Source organism: Erythrolamprus reginae, chromosome 3, assembly GCF_031021105.1.
Source record: "Erythrolamprus reginae isolate rEryReg1 chromosome 3, rEryReg1.hap1, whole genome shotgun sequence".
Lineage (NCBI taxonomy): Eukaryota > Metazoa > Chordata > Lepidosauria > Squamata > Dipsadidae > Erythrolamprus > Erythrolamprus reginae.
This window is the reverse complement of record NC_091952.1, coordinates 66792865-66806339: the sequence shown is the minus strand read 5'-3', so window position 1 is coordinate 66806339 and position 13475 is coordinate 66792865. Positions and strand designations below refer to the sequence as shown.

Sequence of the window (13475 nt, the reverse complement as noted above, 5' to 3'; positions counted from 1 at the left end):
TTCCATGACCAGGTTTTTAAGTAGAACAGTTTGTAAGTAGAAGCAATGTTTCCCATAGGAATCAATGTAAAAGCAAATAATGCATGCAAACCCATTAGAAAGAAATAAAAGCTCAGAATCTGGGTGGGAGGAGGAGGAGGAAGAAGAGGAGGAGGACAGTCACTGCTGAAGGAAGAAGGTGAGGTGAGGGGAATCAAAAAAATCCAAAACTTTAAGATCAGAACATAGCAGCAAGCAAGGGGCATTTCACTAAGCCCTTTATTGCACCGGACCAGATTATCTATGAGACCGCCTTCTGCTGCACGAATCCCAGCGACCGATTAGGTCCCACAGAGTTGGTCTTCTCCGGGTCCCGTCGACTAAACAATGCCGCCTGGCGGGACCCAGGGGAAGAGCCTTCTCTGCGGTGGCTCCGACCCTCTGGAATCAGCTCCCCCCGGAGATTAGGACTGCCTCCACCCTCCTTGCCTTTCGTAAACTCCTCAAAACCCATCTCTGTCGTCAGGCTGGGGGGAACTGAGACACTTTCCCCTTGCCTATGTAGTTTCTGTGCACAACATGACTGTATGTATGCTTTTATTTACTGGGGTTTCTCTTTTAGATATATATAATTGCTATTTTAGATTTTAATTATTAGATTTGTCATTATGTATTGTTTTTATCACTGTTGTGAGCTGCCCTGAGTCTATGGAGAGGGGCGGCATACAAATCTAATAAATAATAATAATAATAATAATAATAATAATAATAATAATAATAATTATTATTTTGAAGAGAGATGTGCCCAATCTCTCTTCAAAATGGCCCTTGTTTGTTGCTACATTCTGTGCCAGATCTCTCTTCAAAATGCTCCTTGCTTGCTGCTATGTTCTCCACCCGATCTCACTTCCAAAATGCCTCTCACCCTCCGCTACCTTCACCGCCCCTTCTCTCTCTTCTCCAACGCCTTCGTGCTTTGCCATGATGATAGCAGAAGGGATGTGGGGTGGGGTGGAGACCCTGCTTGGTAAAGCCTGGCTCCAGTTCCCTTCCGATGATCAGAGCCTACAAACTTAAAAGCGCTTTTTCTTGGCCACTGCTCACAGCAGCAGCAGCTGAGAGAGAAGCGAAGGTTCGTAAGTTGAAAAAGGTTCATGAGAAGAGGCAAAAAACCCCGTGAACACCCGGTTCGTATCTTGAAAGGTTCGTATGTAGAGACGTTCATAAGTAGAGGTACCACTGTACTTTTGACAAAGAGAAACATTTCCCAATTGCAAATAATTTTTGCAGGGGAAAATAAGGGGAATAAGCTGTTCTGCCAGGATTTTGTGAAGCTTTGTTTGATGCAAAGAATACTGGAAAATTTTCCAGAGCTAGCTTTCTATACTACAAAGTCATGCCTCTGCTCCACTGAGAATGCAATTAGTCAAGTCTCTCAGGACTTTCATTGTTTATCTTGTGCAGCCTAATTCATTATTAAATAAGACAACAAAACCACTTTTCCCCATTGACCCATGGTGGCTTAGTACTAAAGCATTTCTGTAGGCAAAATATAATGTTCAGCTACAGTAAGGCCGTTCAAATTCAGTCTTCTCATTGCTAGCAGAGATCTTATATGCCTCAAGCAGATGCTGTGTTACAGTAAGCTTCTTCACCTTCTTTACCCTGTGATATGCTGGCTTTAATTGCTGGGAGTGAAAGATGAATATTTGTAGGGACACAAGCACTCCTTGCATTTACTATAGGGCATTTAACAGACCATAGATTAATTGGGTGGAATTCTTTCTTTCTTTCTTTCTTTCTTTCTTCTTTTCCTCCTCCCTTCTCGTCCCTCCATCCCTCCCTCCCTTCCTTCTTTCCCTCCTCCCTCTTCCTCCTTTCCTCCTTCCTTCTTCCCTTCCTTCTTCCCTTCCTTCTTCCCTTCCTTCCCCCTTCCTCTCTGCCTTCCTTTCTCCCTCCCTCCTTCCCTTCCTACTTTTCCTTCCTTCCTTTCTTCCATCCCCCTTCCTCTCTGCCTTCCTTTCTCCCTCCCTCCTTCCCTTCCTACTTTTCCTTCCTTCCTTCCTTTCTTCCCTCCCCTTCCTCTCTGCCTTTCTCCCTCCCTCCTTCCCTTCCTACTTTTCCTTCCTTCCTTCCTTTCTTCCCTCCCCCTTCCTCTCTGCCTTCCTTTCTCCCTCCCTCCTTCCCTTCTTACTTTTCCTTCCTTCCTTCTTTCTTTCCTTCCTTCCTTCCTTCTCCCCTTACTCTCTGCCTTCCTTTCTCCCCCCTCCTTCCCTTCCTTTTTTTCCTTCCTTCCTTCCTCCCTCCGTCCCTCCGTCCCTCCCTTCCTCAATTCTTCTTTCCTTCCTCCCCCCTTCCCCTCTGCCTTCTTTCCTCTCTCTCTCCCCTCCCTTTCCCCTTCCTTCTTCCCTCCCTCCCCTCTGCCTTCCTTCCTTTCTCCCTCCCGCCTTCCCTTCCTACTTTCCCTTCCATTCTTCCTTCCTTCCTTCCTCCTTACCTCCCTTCCCCTTCTCCCTCTCTTTCCCCTTCCCCTTCTCCTTCCCCTTCCCCTTCCTTCCCTTCTTTCCCTTCCTTTCCCTTCCCCTCTCTCCATTCCTTCCTCCCCAGACCGATTTATGCCAGGACCACATTATGAACCAGGTGATTTTGAGTTGTCTCTTCATGTATGCATTATTTGTATTGCTTAATTCTGCTAGTTGAAACTCAAGCAATCAAAGCAAGTTCTTTGCCAGTTCTCTATATCAACTAAGTTCAAATCCTGAGAGGTCTTTGAAGCCCAATAGGGAGGACTTTCCTTTAAACGGGAGTTGCATTTTATGGAATATTTTCAATGCAACGGATATGAGTTGTCTAGATAGCTGATCAAGTTTAGCTATCTAATAAGGATTGTTTACATTTGTTCTAAGAACTATATCAGAGCTCAGGGAAGCTTTTTTGATTGACTAAAATCCATACATGTTGCTAAAAGATGTTGTAAAATTGTATTAATAGTTCGAGAATAAATACATTAAGGAAAATATCCCCTTCCTATAACATTACAATCCTAAAAGTGCTTCTTCATTACCCTTTCTAGATGGCTATCTGTGAAAGGATAGCACAGGGTCCTCTAAGTGAATCCTCCGAGTATCATAATTTGATCAAATATTCTTGAAGAGGATGTATAGTTGCACACACTAGTCATTACCTTTAGATTAATTGCATTCTAAATATCCCAGCCTTCAATACTTTATCAGCAGTCCCACATGGCTTATAAAAGAGCAGGAACGATGAACAGTACAGAACAAGCAACATTCATTACTATGCCAAGCATATGTTTCATAAAAAGTGTGGATAAGATTTATTCTACTTGACTGTACTTCTACACAAAGAAAGCTGCTAATTAATTTAAGTACATAATCACCAGATGCATAAGTCAGGCAACACTTGTGTGTTTTTGTCTGTTAGCCAAACAAATTATAATTTCTATGATTATAATGAAGATTGTGGTTTGGCAGAAAGAGAGAATTGAGAAATCAAATGTCTTATTGCTAGTGGATTATGACTAGCATTGCACAGAATGGCTTTATCACTGGATAGAGTAAGTCTGAGAAACAAGAAATAGCTAAAACTGGTTATGCCTGCTCTTTGCTCTCCAAAGCACCTTCTTGTCCAAAGATGTTTTGGAGAAAACTGTACTGAAAATATGGCTGAGGTTGTACACAGTAAGATAGAAGGCATGCTGTTTGTTCTTTTCCATTTGGCTGTCTTCCAGATGTATTGAATTCGGACATCCGTATTGACCAGAGATTATAGAAATTAACAAATTACAGTACATTTTAAGTATCCCAGATTGGAGAAGGATTATTTGTACCCTATGACCAGGGGTTGGCAGCAGGCAGGACGGGGCATAATACAGTTCCACTGGCGGAAATGAAGATGCATGTGCAGCTCCAGCTGATCAGCAGCTGTCACTTCCTGGATTACTGGTCCTGTCTCGGCTCTCCTTTTTTTTTCTGCTGCTGCTGCGTCTGCACTCCTTGCTTTTTTCCTCTTTCCTCCTTCTTGGCCTCGGACGAGCTTCCTTCGCTCCTGCCGGGCTCCCCTCCAGCCTTATGTGGCCACCTCCTGCCTGAGGTGCAAGCAGAAGGCATGGGTGGAAGTGACACTGGCAGCATTTATGCTTCTGGAAGCACCTGTTTGCCTAGCTACACAGCCTGAGGCAGGGGGCGACTCAGGAAGGAGAACGTGGGAAACCTGAAGCAAATTGTCACCCCAGTGAGCGACACTGGTAAGATTGTAAGTTGAGGACTTAACAGTTCCCTTGAACGATGATGATTGTTCAAGCACTCCCACCTGATCACATGGCCGGCAAGCCACTCCTACCCAGTCACATGACCATTAAGCCACACCCACAAAACAAGCCACACCCAGAGTAAAAATTTTGACTGCCCATTACTGCCTATGACAATCATTAAGTGACCTCATGATTCTTGACAAGTGCATCTTTTCTTTTATATACACTGAGAGTATATGCACCAATTTGGTTTGCTTAGGTCCTCTAGGACAGTGTTTTTCAACCAGTGTGCCATGAGACATGGTCAGGCGTGCCGCGAAGAAGGAAGCTCAGGTTCCAATCTCGCAATTTTTTCTGAGAGAAAGAGAGAGAGAGAGAGAAAGAAAGCAAGAGGGAGAGGGAAAGAAGGCAAGAGAGAGAGAGAAAGAGAGAAAATAAGAGGAAGGGGGAATGAGCAAGAGAAATGAGCAAAAAAGGGAGGAAAAAAAGAGAAATGAGAAAATGATTGAGGCAGAGAATGAGAGGAAAGAGAGAGAAACAAAAGAGAGAGAGATGTGACTCTTGATTTAAAGCATATGATAAAAAAGCACCCAAACAATAAGAGAGAGAAAAACCCCAGCCCTCACTTAATTTTGGAAATGGTTCAAGAGTGTGTACACACACACACACAAGGGGGGGGGGGAGGAGACAGGGATGAAAAAAGAGAGGAGAGTGTCTTAGAGTGTCATTTTGTGTCATTTTAGTTGGTGGTATGCCCCAGGATTCTGTAAATGTAAAAAATGTGCCGCGGCTCAAAAAAGGTTGAAAATCACTGCTCTAGGAGATGAAACAGTAGAAAAGATACCTAGAGAATCATTGGAAAAAGATGAAAAGTGAATCTTACCAGACACAGGTAATTGAATCAAGTCTGAGCTTATACTGCAGCAGTAAGAGAGCTAAAGCATAAAGTAGTTTTTCATTCTATGACCTTGATTTAAGGTGGCCAATTTTATACTAGTTAAAAAGGCAAGAAGTAAATCTCCTACCTGATTGCTATGACCAGTTATCACAGCATTTTGCCAATAAATTGCTCACATTTTCCAAAGTTTTGACTCTTAATAGTATGGAGTCAACCACAATAACTGAGGCAATGTCTAGCCACATTTGGGACTCTCTTAAAGTAAATGGAATGTTCACTTTCAGCTGTCTCTGCCCATTTGATCTTTTCTCCTCGTGGTTCTTAAGTAGTTTGGAGAAAGTAGGGAAGATTGGATCTGTGAGGTAATCTACACCTCTTTGAAAAGACTAAGGCTGGCAGCCTAGAAAAAGATTGTAAAATACTCCTCCTAGGAAACGTTTCTTTGAACTTTCCATATCTGACAACTATTGCTATGTTGCTAAACTCTCCTTTTGGGAGAAGGTTTTGAAACTGCTAATCAATATATCAGTCCTGGAATACTTTAGAGCAGTGTTTCCCAACCTTGGCAACTTGAAGATATTTGGACTTCAAGTTGCCAAGGTTGGGAAACATTGCTTTAGAGGAAGTAGTTTATCTAAGTCAGGATGCAGATCTAGGTACTGGTCATACATGTTGATGACCTTTCTGGAGCTATAGATGGGGCTACTACATCCTTATTTATTTCTCATGATGTCTTGGACCCCTCACATTGTTTTGAAATGGTCCCACTTTTTCTGACATTTTGGATGGTGGGGGCATAGACTGACCAAGTGGCTATTTCCTTATGGGTCCTTTTTCTCCTGTCTTTACTGCCTTTTTACATGAAAACAGTAGGAAATCAATTTAAGTATCTTGATATTTCTGGTGTCGCTTTGACAGGTAGAAAGAGCAGTCTTGTGGTTTGTGGTACATATCTGGAATTGTGGTAGTCACTGCTGAACAAGTGGAGCCAGTGAGCAGGGATACTTTATCCAGATTCAACTGGTGTGAAACTTTCAGTTCCACCTTGAGCAAGATAATTCTATCTTGTCTTCTTATCACCACTACAACAAATTCCACTTGGGGCTTCCTTTCAAGGCTATTCTGAGCTTTGGCTGGCTTAGGACCTAGTGGTCTCACTATTGACACGTATCTGTAAACATAAGTTCAATAAATCTCCTCAAACACTGCACTGGCTTTTTGTTAGCTTCTAAGCATAAATAAGAATGTTGTTTTTTAACTCTAAAGCCATACATGGTTTGGCGCTAGAATGCTTGTAGAACTGCTTTCGACCTATTGACTCGTGTATTCCAGAAGAACCTGTTTCCATTTCCTCAGTTCTGTGATATGCAATGGGATAGAGGATCAGACCTATTGTAAGTAGGCCTGCTTTTCAGAACAGACTCTTCACATAATTCAGGCCCTCTTACCCAATTGGCTTTCCATAAATTACAAAAAACAGACTTAGACACATTCATTCATGAATCAATGACATCAGTTACATATTATTTTATGTGTAATTTATGATGAGTTGGTTTTTATTTTATAGTTATTTTTGTAGTTATACTGAGGACATTTTGTAGTATTTTTATGGAAGTTTGATAAACCATTAAATCTTTTTGATTGCAGAAAATATCAGTCAAATAAACTCTAATTTCCTCTCTCCCTGAATTCCACCCACTTGGGAAGTTACTATGCTTAAAGAGTCTTTAAGAGAACATAGACAATCACAAGGTCATTCAAAATTCAATCTCCTTGGTTCATCACATTGTATTTTGCTCTTAATTATGACATAATCAATGGGTGCATATGAATATATAATTCTATATAATGATAATGGATTTTCTTTCCAATGAATATAAGTTGTTGACAAAAGATTCTAGAAAGTTCCTCTTTCCATATAGATAACTGCTAGTTTAGTTCAAGAAAGAAGCACACAAACACAGGGATAATCTAAAGATGCAGATTTTACAAAGAATTAAACCGATTATGAATAATCTCTGGATTGAAAGCCTCCTCATAACTGAAGTACTGTTTAATGGCTGTGTTAAAGTATATGTTTTAGGTTTAGATTTAGGTTATCACAGACTAATTTTAATCTACTATGGGAGTTGAAGTCCAACACATCTAAAGAGCAAAATATAGCATAAAATTTATCTTCTTTATTTAAGAGTTGACAAAGGATAGCATAGAATTTACTTCTCTTATTTAAAGCTGGAAATACACAGAGCATTAACTGCAGTTTTCCTTTGCAAAATATCCTTGAAAGTTGTATCGAAAGGACTTGAAACATGGAAAGAAAGAAATCCATTAGCTTTGTAAATGCAAGGGCATGTGTGGATGTAATGGGCACACCACTTTGGAATTTGTTGTTTTTTCATCTTTCTCATCAAATTATTTTATTCTTTTCTCTTTCTTACTATTTCCCCCCACTTTTTCCCCTTTTCCCCTGCCCTGTTGCCCCACTTTCCCCTCCCCCATATTTCTTGTCCTTCAGAACTTTCCATCAGTCTTCTTGCAGTGATAGTAATTGTATGCGGACTGGCTTTAGTGGCAGTTTTTCTATTCCTTTTTTGGAAGCTGTGTTGGGTTCCTTGGAGGAACAAATCCATTTCAACTAACACCCCCACTACTCAGAATTTGCCAGAGCACGACAAAGACAATATGGCTGACAAGCTAAAAGATCCTGGGACTCTCGGATTCTTGGAAGCAGCAGTAAAAATCAGTCACACTTCACCAGATATCCCAGCGGAAGTTCAAATGTCTATGAAAGATCATCTCATGCGACGCACACGAATGCAGAGGCAAACAACAGAACCTGCGTCTTCCACCAGGTAAGAGCAATTCTTGGGCTGTTATTTATTGTATTAGATCATACTTCCTTAACTTGTGGTCTCCAGGTTCATCTGTCTGGGATCAAGAACCCAACTATGATCAAATTCAGACTAATTCTGCCATATTCTGCTATTTGGAGTAGCAACCTTTTCTTTGTAAACATATTTTTGACACTTGAAAATAATTAAGCAAAAAAGGTGATCAACCTGAACTTTTGGCTGACATGAACCTCCTAGATATGAACTGAAGGAAACACTTCTTATTGAATGTTGGTCTCTGTCAAAGGTTGACTTGATAGTAAACCAGCTTGTGTATTACACTAAACTCCCTGAGGGCTGTTAATCTTAACTAAAAGATTCAAACCTTATTTTTGTGACTTGACCTCATTGTGTCAAGCTGTCAATATGTTTGTGGCTACTTTAATTTTGTTAGAACTTAGAGAGTCAAGGAGATGTATCAGTGACATGGCATACTGTCAGATAGAATTACAGCCTTTTTCACTTTTTCTTGCTTGTGTGGCTCAAGCAAGGATAATTAGATAAACGGACTTGACATATCATTCACTGCATTGGCTTAGAGGAAGCTGCATTCTAGTGTTTAAGATGAGCTACTGCCTCAGGGTCACTCTGGTCTTAAATGGAGGAATAATGCATGCATGAAGATTCATTACAAAGAAAGGCAGGGTATGTAGAAATCTGAATGCTGAGGACAATTTGGGACTTTTTTGCCCAGAGGTCACTGATACTCATATCTCACCCACATAATCTTTTCAACTGAGATGTAGAATGATTGGATATATAGTAAAAGAGCAAATTTTACTCAGGTATCTATCAGTTTCTTCCATAGAAGAGAGAGAATGTCTATCACTTCTAAGTATGATGGTTAATAGTGAAGAACAATAGCACTTTCAGCCATAAACATATTTAAAGAGAATAACTATTGTCGGTCTATTTTATTTTCCATTTCTTTGGTTGATGTTATTCTATTCAGGCAGGAAATAATCACACAGACCTACTTGTGAATCTGTGTAATATTCCTACAGTAGTCTTTGTGAATGGCTCTTCTCAGTTTCCCCAGAGTATGCAGTCTTTTACAGCCTAATGTCACAATTGATGCTCTTTCTAGACTTTTTAGGGTTGCATTGATATGTTATATTGGCCAGAATGTACAGTACATAAATATATGCAGACAGTTTCTTCATCTCATATATACATCAGGGGTGGATTCTACTTATTTTTCCCACTGGTTCTCGTCATGACAGAAGTGCACGCTTTGCTTGTGCTCACATCTGTTCTAGGAAATTATCCTCTGTGCATGCTCAATACTATAAATATAAGATATGAGAACCAACTCAGGGGTGTGGCAGGCCTGGGTCGCTGCTGGTTCCAGCGACCCAGGCCACCAGTTACTAGCAGTTCTATAGAACTGGTCCAAACTGTGTGGAACCCACCTCTAATATACATGCGTCTACCACATGAATACATTCATACCCCTATATTCCTTCACTGGACAGGCCTAATCAGGTTTGCTTATTCCACACAGTGAGGAGAAATTGGTCTTATTTTTTAAAATGCTACTTGCAACAAAAATATAATTATTTTTATTTCCTTTTATGGGGAGGATGTACAGTAGAGATAATCAGAAGGCTGTCACTGGAATACATTGGAGATTTTGCGAGACAGCACATACCCTGTTTCCCCGAAAATAAGGCATCCCCCGAAAGTAAGACGTAGGAGACGTTTCGTTTCACAGCATTCCCGAACAGAACATATATAACACGGCTGTCCATAAATTGCAACCCAAAAGGCTGCATCAATCAGATTTAAAACACCTCCAACACAGTAGTAGTACATAATGGTACCGTAGTAGTAAGAAATTCTTGATAGGATTCACAGTTTGTCTGGTTATGCTGGTTTGTGATGACAACTACTCTACAGTATATAATAAATGTTCTTTCTTTTTTTGTTCAGCAATAAATATGAATTCTTCTTCGTTGAAAAAAAATAAGACATCCCCTGAAAATAAGACGTAGCACATCTTTGGGAGCAAAAATTAATACAAGACGCTGTCTTATTTTTGGGGAAACAGGGTAGTTTGTTTATTATGTATTTTACCATAATCTCAAGGCAATAACTTTGTTTCTATAAGCTCATTCTTTGATACTAATTTTATGCCTCACCTTCTGCTGTACATATATCCTCCAGCTCTGTATGTAGGGTCTAATGGTTACTAAATTGAGATTGATTCTTGAAAATGAAAGGATTGCAGTGGGATTGTTCCATTCTACTTCCCTTGTTTTCCAATCCCTCTGCTGCTTCCATGTGTTGAATTGAAATTCCTTGAGGCAGGAAGACATTTTTATATTCTGAAAGTACCAGGTGGCATAACAACCCAAATAGTAAAACTAATTAAAAAAAAAGGTTTCCAGACTCCTGGGATTAAGAATGAGGTTATAGTATCAGAAAATAATTCATAATCACATATTAAAATATGTAGTGGCTGTCCAGAGGAAAATGTCCAAGTGATTGTAATATTAAAAATCTGATTCCCTTATAAAAAAACAACAAGGAAGACATGGTACAATGGTCAAATCAAGCACAGACATACAAAAAGACTCTTATAAGAAATATAATGATGCTCTGTGTTGGGAATATTAACCAAGCATGTTGTCAGGCTGTAAATTTCTAAATGTTAAATTTCTAAGGTCTTGGTCAGATGAGGCTGAATGAGGTAGTAAATATTCTCCCTTTGGTAGATTCATGCCTGCCGTTCTTAGTTTAATATTTTCTTGCTCATATCATTAAGTTAATTCACTGAAAACAGAAAGGGAAACACATTAGGAAATTCAATTAGAAAAGTCCCCCTGGGAACCAATTGTATAAGATATAGAAAGAAATATGATTAGTGAGTCCTCCCGCCTCAATGCAGTATACTGTGTGCTAGAAATACTGACTGTATACAGAGAGGATTTGCAACTTTGAGGTCCTCCTGGATCCAATGCTTTTGCCCATACTATGCCCATCACATGATTGAATTACTGTTCTGTGCCCAATATGTTTTGGAGAATCTCAGATGCGGCAACTAGTTCAAAATGTAGAATCATAGAATCATAGAATTGGAAGGGACCTCCAGGGTCATCGAGTCCAAACTGCTGCTCAATGCAGGATTCATTAAACCATCCCAGAAAGATGACTGTCCAGTCTCTGTTTGAAGACCTCCAGTGAAGGCGAGCCCACCACCTCCTGTGGCAAACTGTTCCACTGGTTTATCACCCTTACTGTTAGAAAGTTTTTTCTAATATCTAACATATTGACCAGACTCTGCCTCTACAGATTAACAGTAACTCCCAAATTGCTGCATTGGTTACCCAGATTTTATTTATTTATTTATTTATTATTTGGATTTGTATGCCGCCCCTCTCCGAAAACTCGGGGCGGCTCACAACAAGTGAAAAGACAATCCAATACATTAATCCAATTAATTAAAATATTATAAATTTAAGAAAAACCCCTATACTAACATACACACACACACAAGCATACCATATATAAATTCAACGTGCCCAGGGGAAGATGTTTAGTTTCCCCATGCCTGACGGCAAAGGTGGGTTTTGAGGAGTTTACGGAAGGCAGGAAGAGTAGGGGCAGTCCTGATCTCCGGGGGGAGTTGGTTCCAGAGAGCCGGTGCCGCCACAGAGAAGGCTCTCCCCCTGGGGCCCGCCAACCGGCATTGTTTAGTTGACGGGACCCGGAGGAGGCCCACTCTGTGGGACCTAATCGGTCGCTGGGATTCGTGCGGCAGAAGGCGGTCTCGGAGATATTCTGGTCCAGTGCCATGAAGGGCTTCTAAATCCAATTTAAAAAACATACAATTACTTAAAAATTAATTATGGTGTTACACTACCTTGCCAAAGTTATACTGACCAACCAGTCTCAATTTCTCAAGAGGCTTTCTGACAGATTTTTTTCACCCATGGGAAGTGAACAAGTCCTACATCAGGCATCAGGCCTTTTCTGTAGTGCTCTGCCACTTGGTTTCCAAAAGTGCAGAAAGTATCTCCCTTCTTGCAATCCATAAACTATTGGATTTTTTATTCTCTTATGCTTTTGACCCTTACTGGCTGATAGGATGGTTATCTTTGGTATAGCTTGGTATATGGTATAACTTGTTTTAGTGAGAATTTTGATCTTGTTATATACCAGCAAAGTTGCATGCGTAGCATGGTCAACAAGTACTGGAAATAAATAAATAGACTATAATAAATATAAGGTGACTTTCTTCTTTTCCTTCCCTATATTTTATCACAATTTTCATAAGTTCTGATCCAATAGCTAGGAAGGATAGTGACTACTTTCCTTAGGATTCCTACTCACATTCTACTAATCATGACACAAAGATGCATGCGGACCATTTTTAAATGAACCTGTCTCTGTGATAATTTATTTAATCCAATAAATCCAATTTCCTTTGTCTCATCCCCAGCCTATTGTTGAGACACTTTACATTTGCCTTTAGCTGTTTTAATTTTTACTCTTGTTCTGACACAAATCTTGCTATATAGATTTATGAAGCTTTATTGACAATATTGATCATTACATAGTCAACGGTTTAAATTTGTGCAGCTTCTGTGGACCACTTGAGTCTGTTTTGCCTCACTCCCTTTCTACCAATTGCCAGGCACTACCTAATGGCCATTTTAGCTCAGACTGCAGAAAGTACCACACACCTGGCTTCCCAAGAGCATGTGATTGGTACTTTGAGAACAGGACAAGGTTTACTGCTGGGTCTGTTTTGTTTAATACAGTTTTAGCATTTTCCTGAAAGAGTAGGATTTAATTAGGAAAGAGAGCCTCATTCTTGCCATCTGGGTGTTGTTGGTTTCATTTCAAATTAGGACAGAACTGTTTTTCTACTGCTTCTGCCCACAAGGGAATTCAAGAAGCTGAAGTTCCTACCATTTTCATTACTTTGGAGGCAGTGCCATTTTGATTACTTTACAGTTGTTGCTGATCACAGCCACTTGCTGGCAGCAATATTATTATTTTGAATGAAGTGGAAAGGAAATAATCCAATGCCCCTGGCATTAGTACCTTCACTGCACCAATGACCTCTCACTCAGGCTACTTTTGAATAAGACTCTATTGCACTTCTGAAAACATACTAAACCTGTATTAGAAAATAGTCTCACTAACAGGAGGATAGAAAAGATATGAGATGAAGCAAGAGAGCGATTTCCAAAAAACACCAGCAAAGCTCCATCATCCATGCCACTCACCTGTCACTTGGGCAAGCTGAAGGTGGCTTAAGCCTCCATTTTAGATGCCACCTACAGGAACTTAAGTCTTCTCTTTCATATATTAAGGAGAGCAGTAGTTATTTTTCTTCCTGGTAGGTGGCATTAAGTGAAAGAGAAAATATAACTAGGACAGCATCTGTCACACTGAAGCAATATAGGTATTGAATGTTGGGGTG

General features: G+C 40.2%; 1 protein-coding gene across 2 annotated transcripts in view; it reads left to right on the top strand.

The window, feature by feature from the left end:
• The window catches only part of SYT6 (synaptotagmin 6), a 178520-nt gene that overhangs the window by 80753 nt on the left and 84292 nt on the right, over window positions 1-13475 (top strand). For both annotated transcript variants that reach the window (XM_070745666.1, XM_070745665.1), the window contains exon 2: window positions 7666-8002. In XM_070745666.1, the coding sequence (XP_070601767.1) occupies window positions 7666-8002 (337 nt within the window). The remainder of the gene's footprint in view (window positions 1-7665; window positions 8003-13475) is intronic.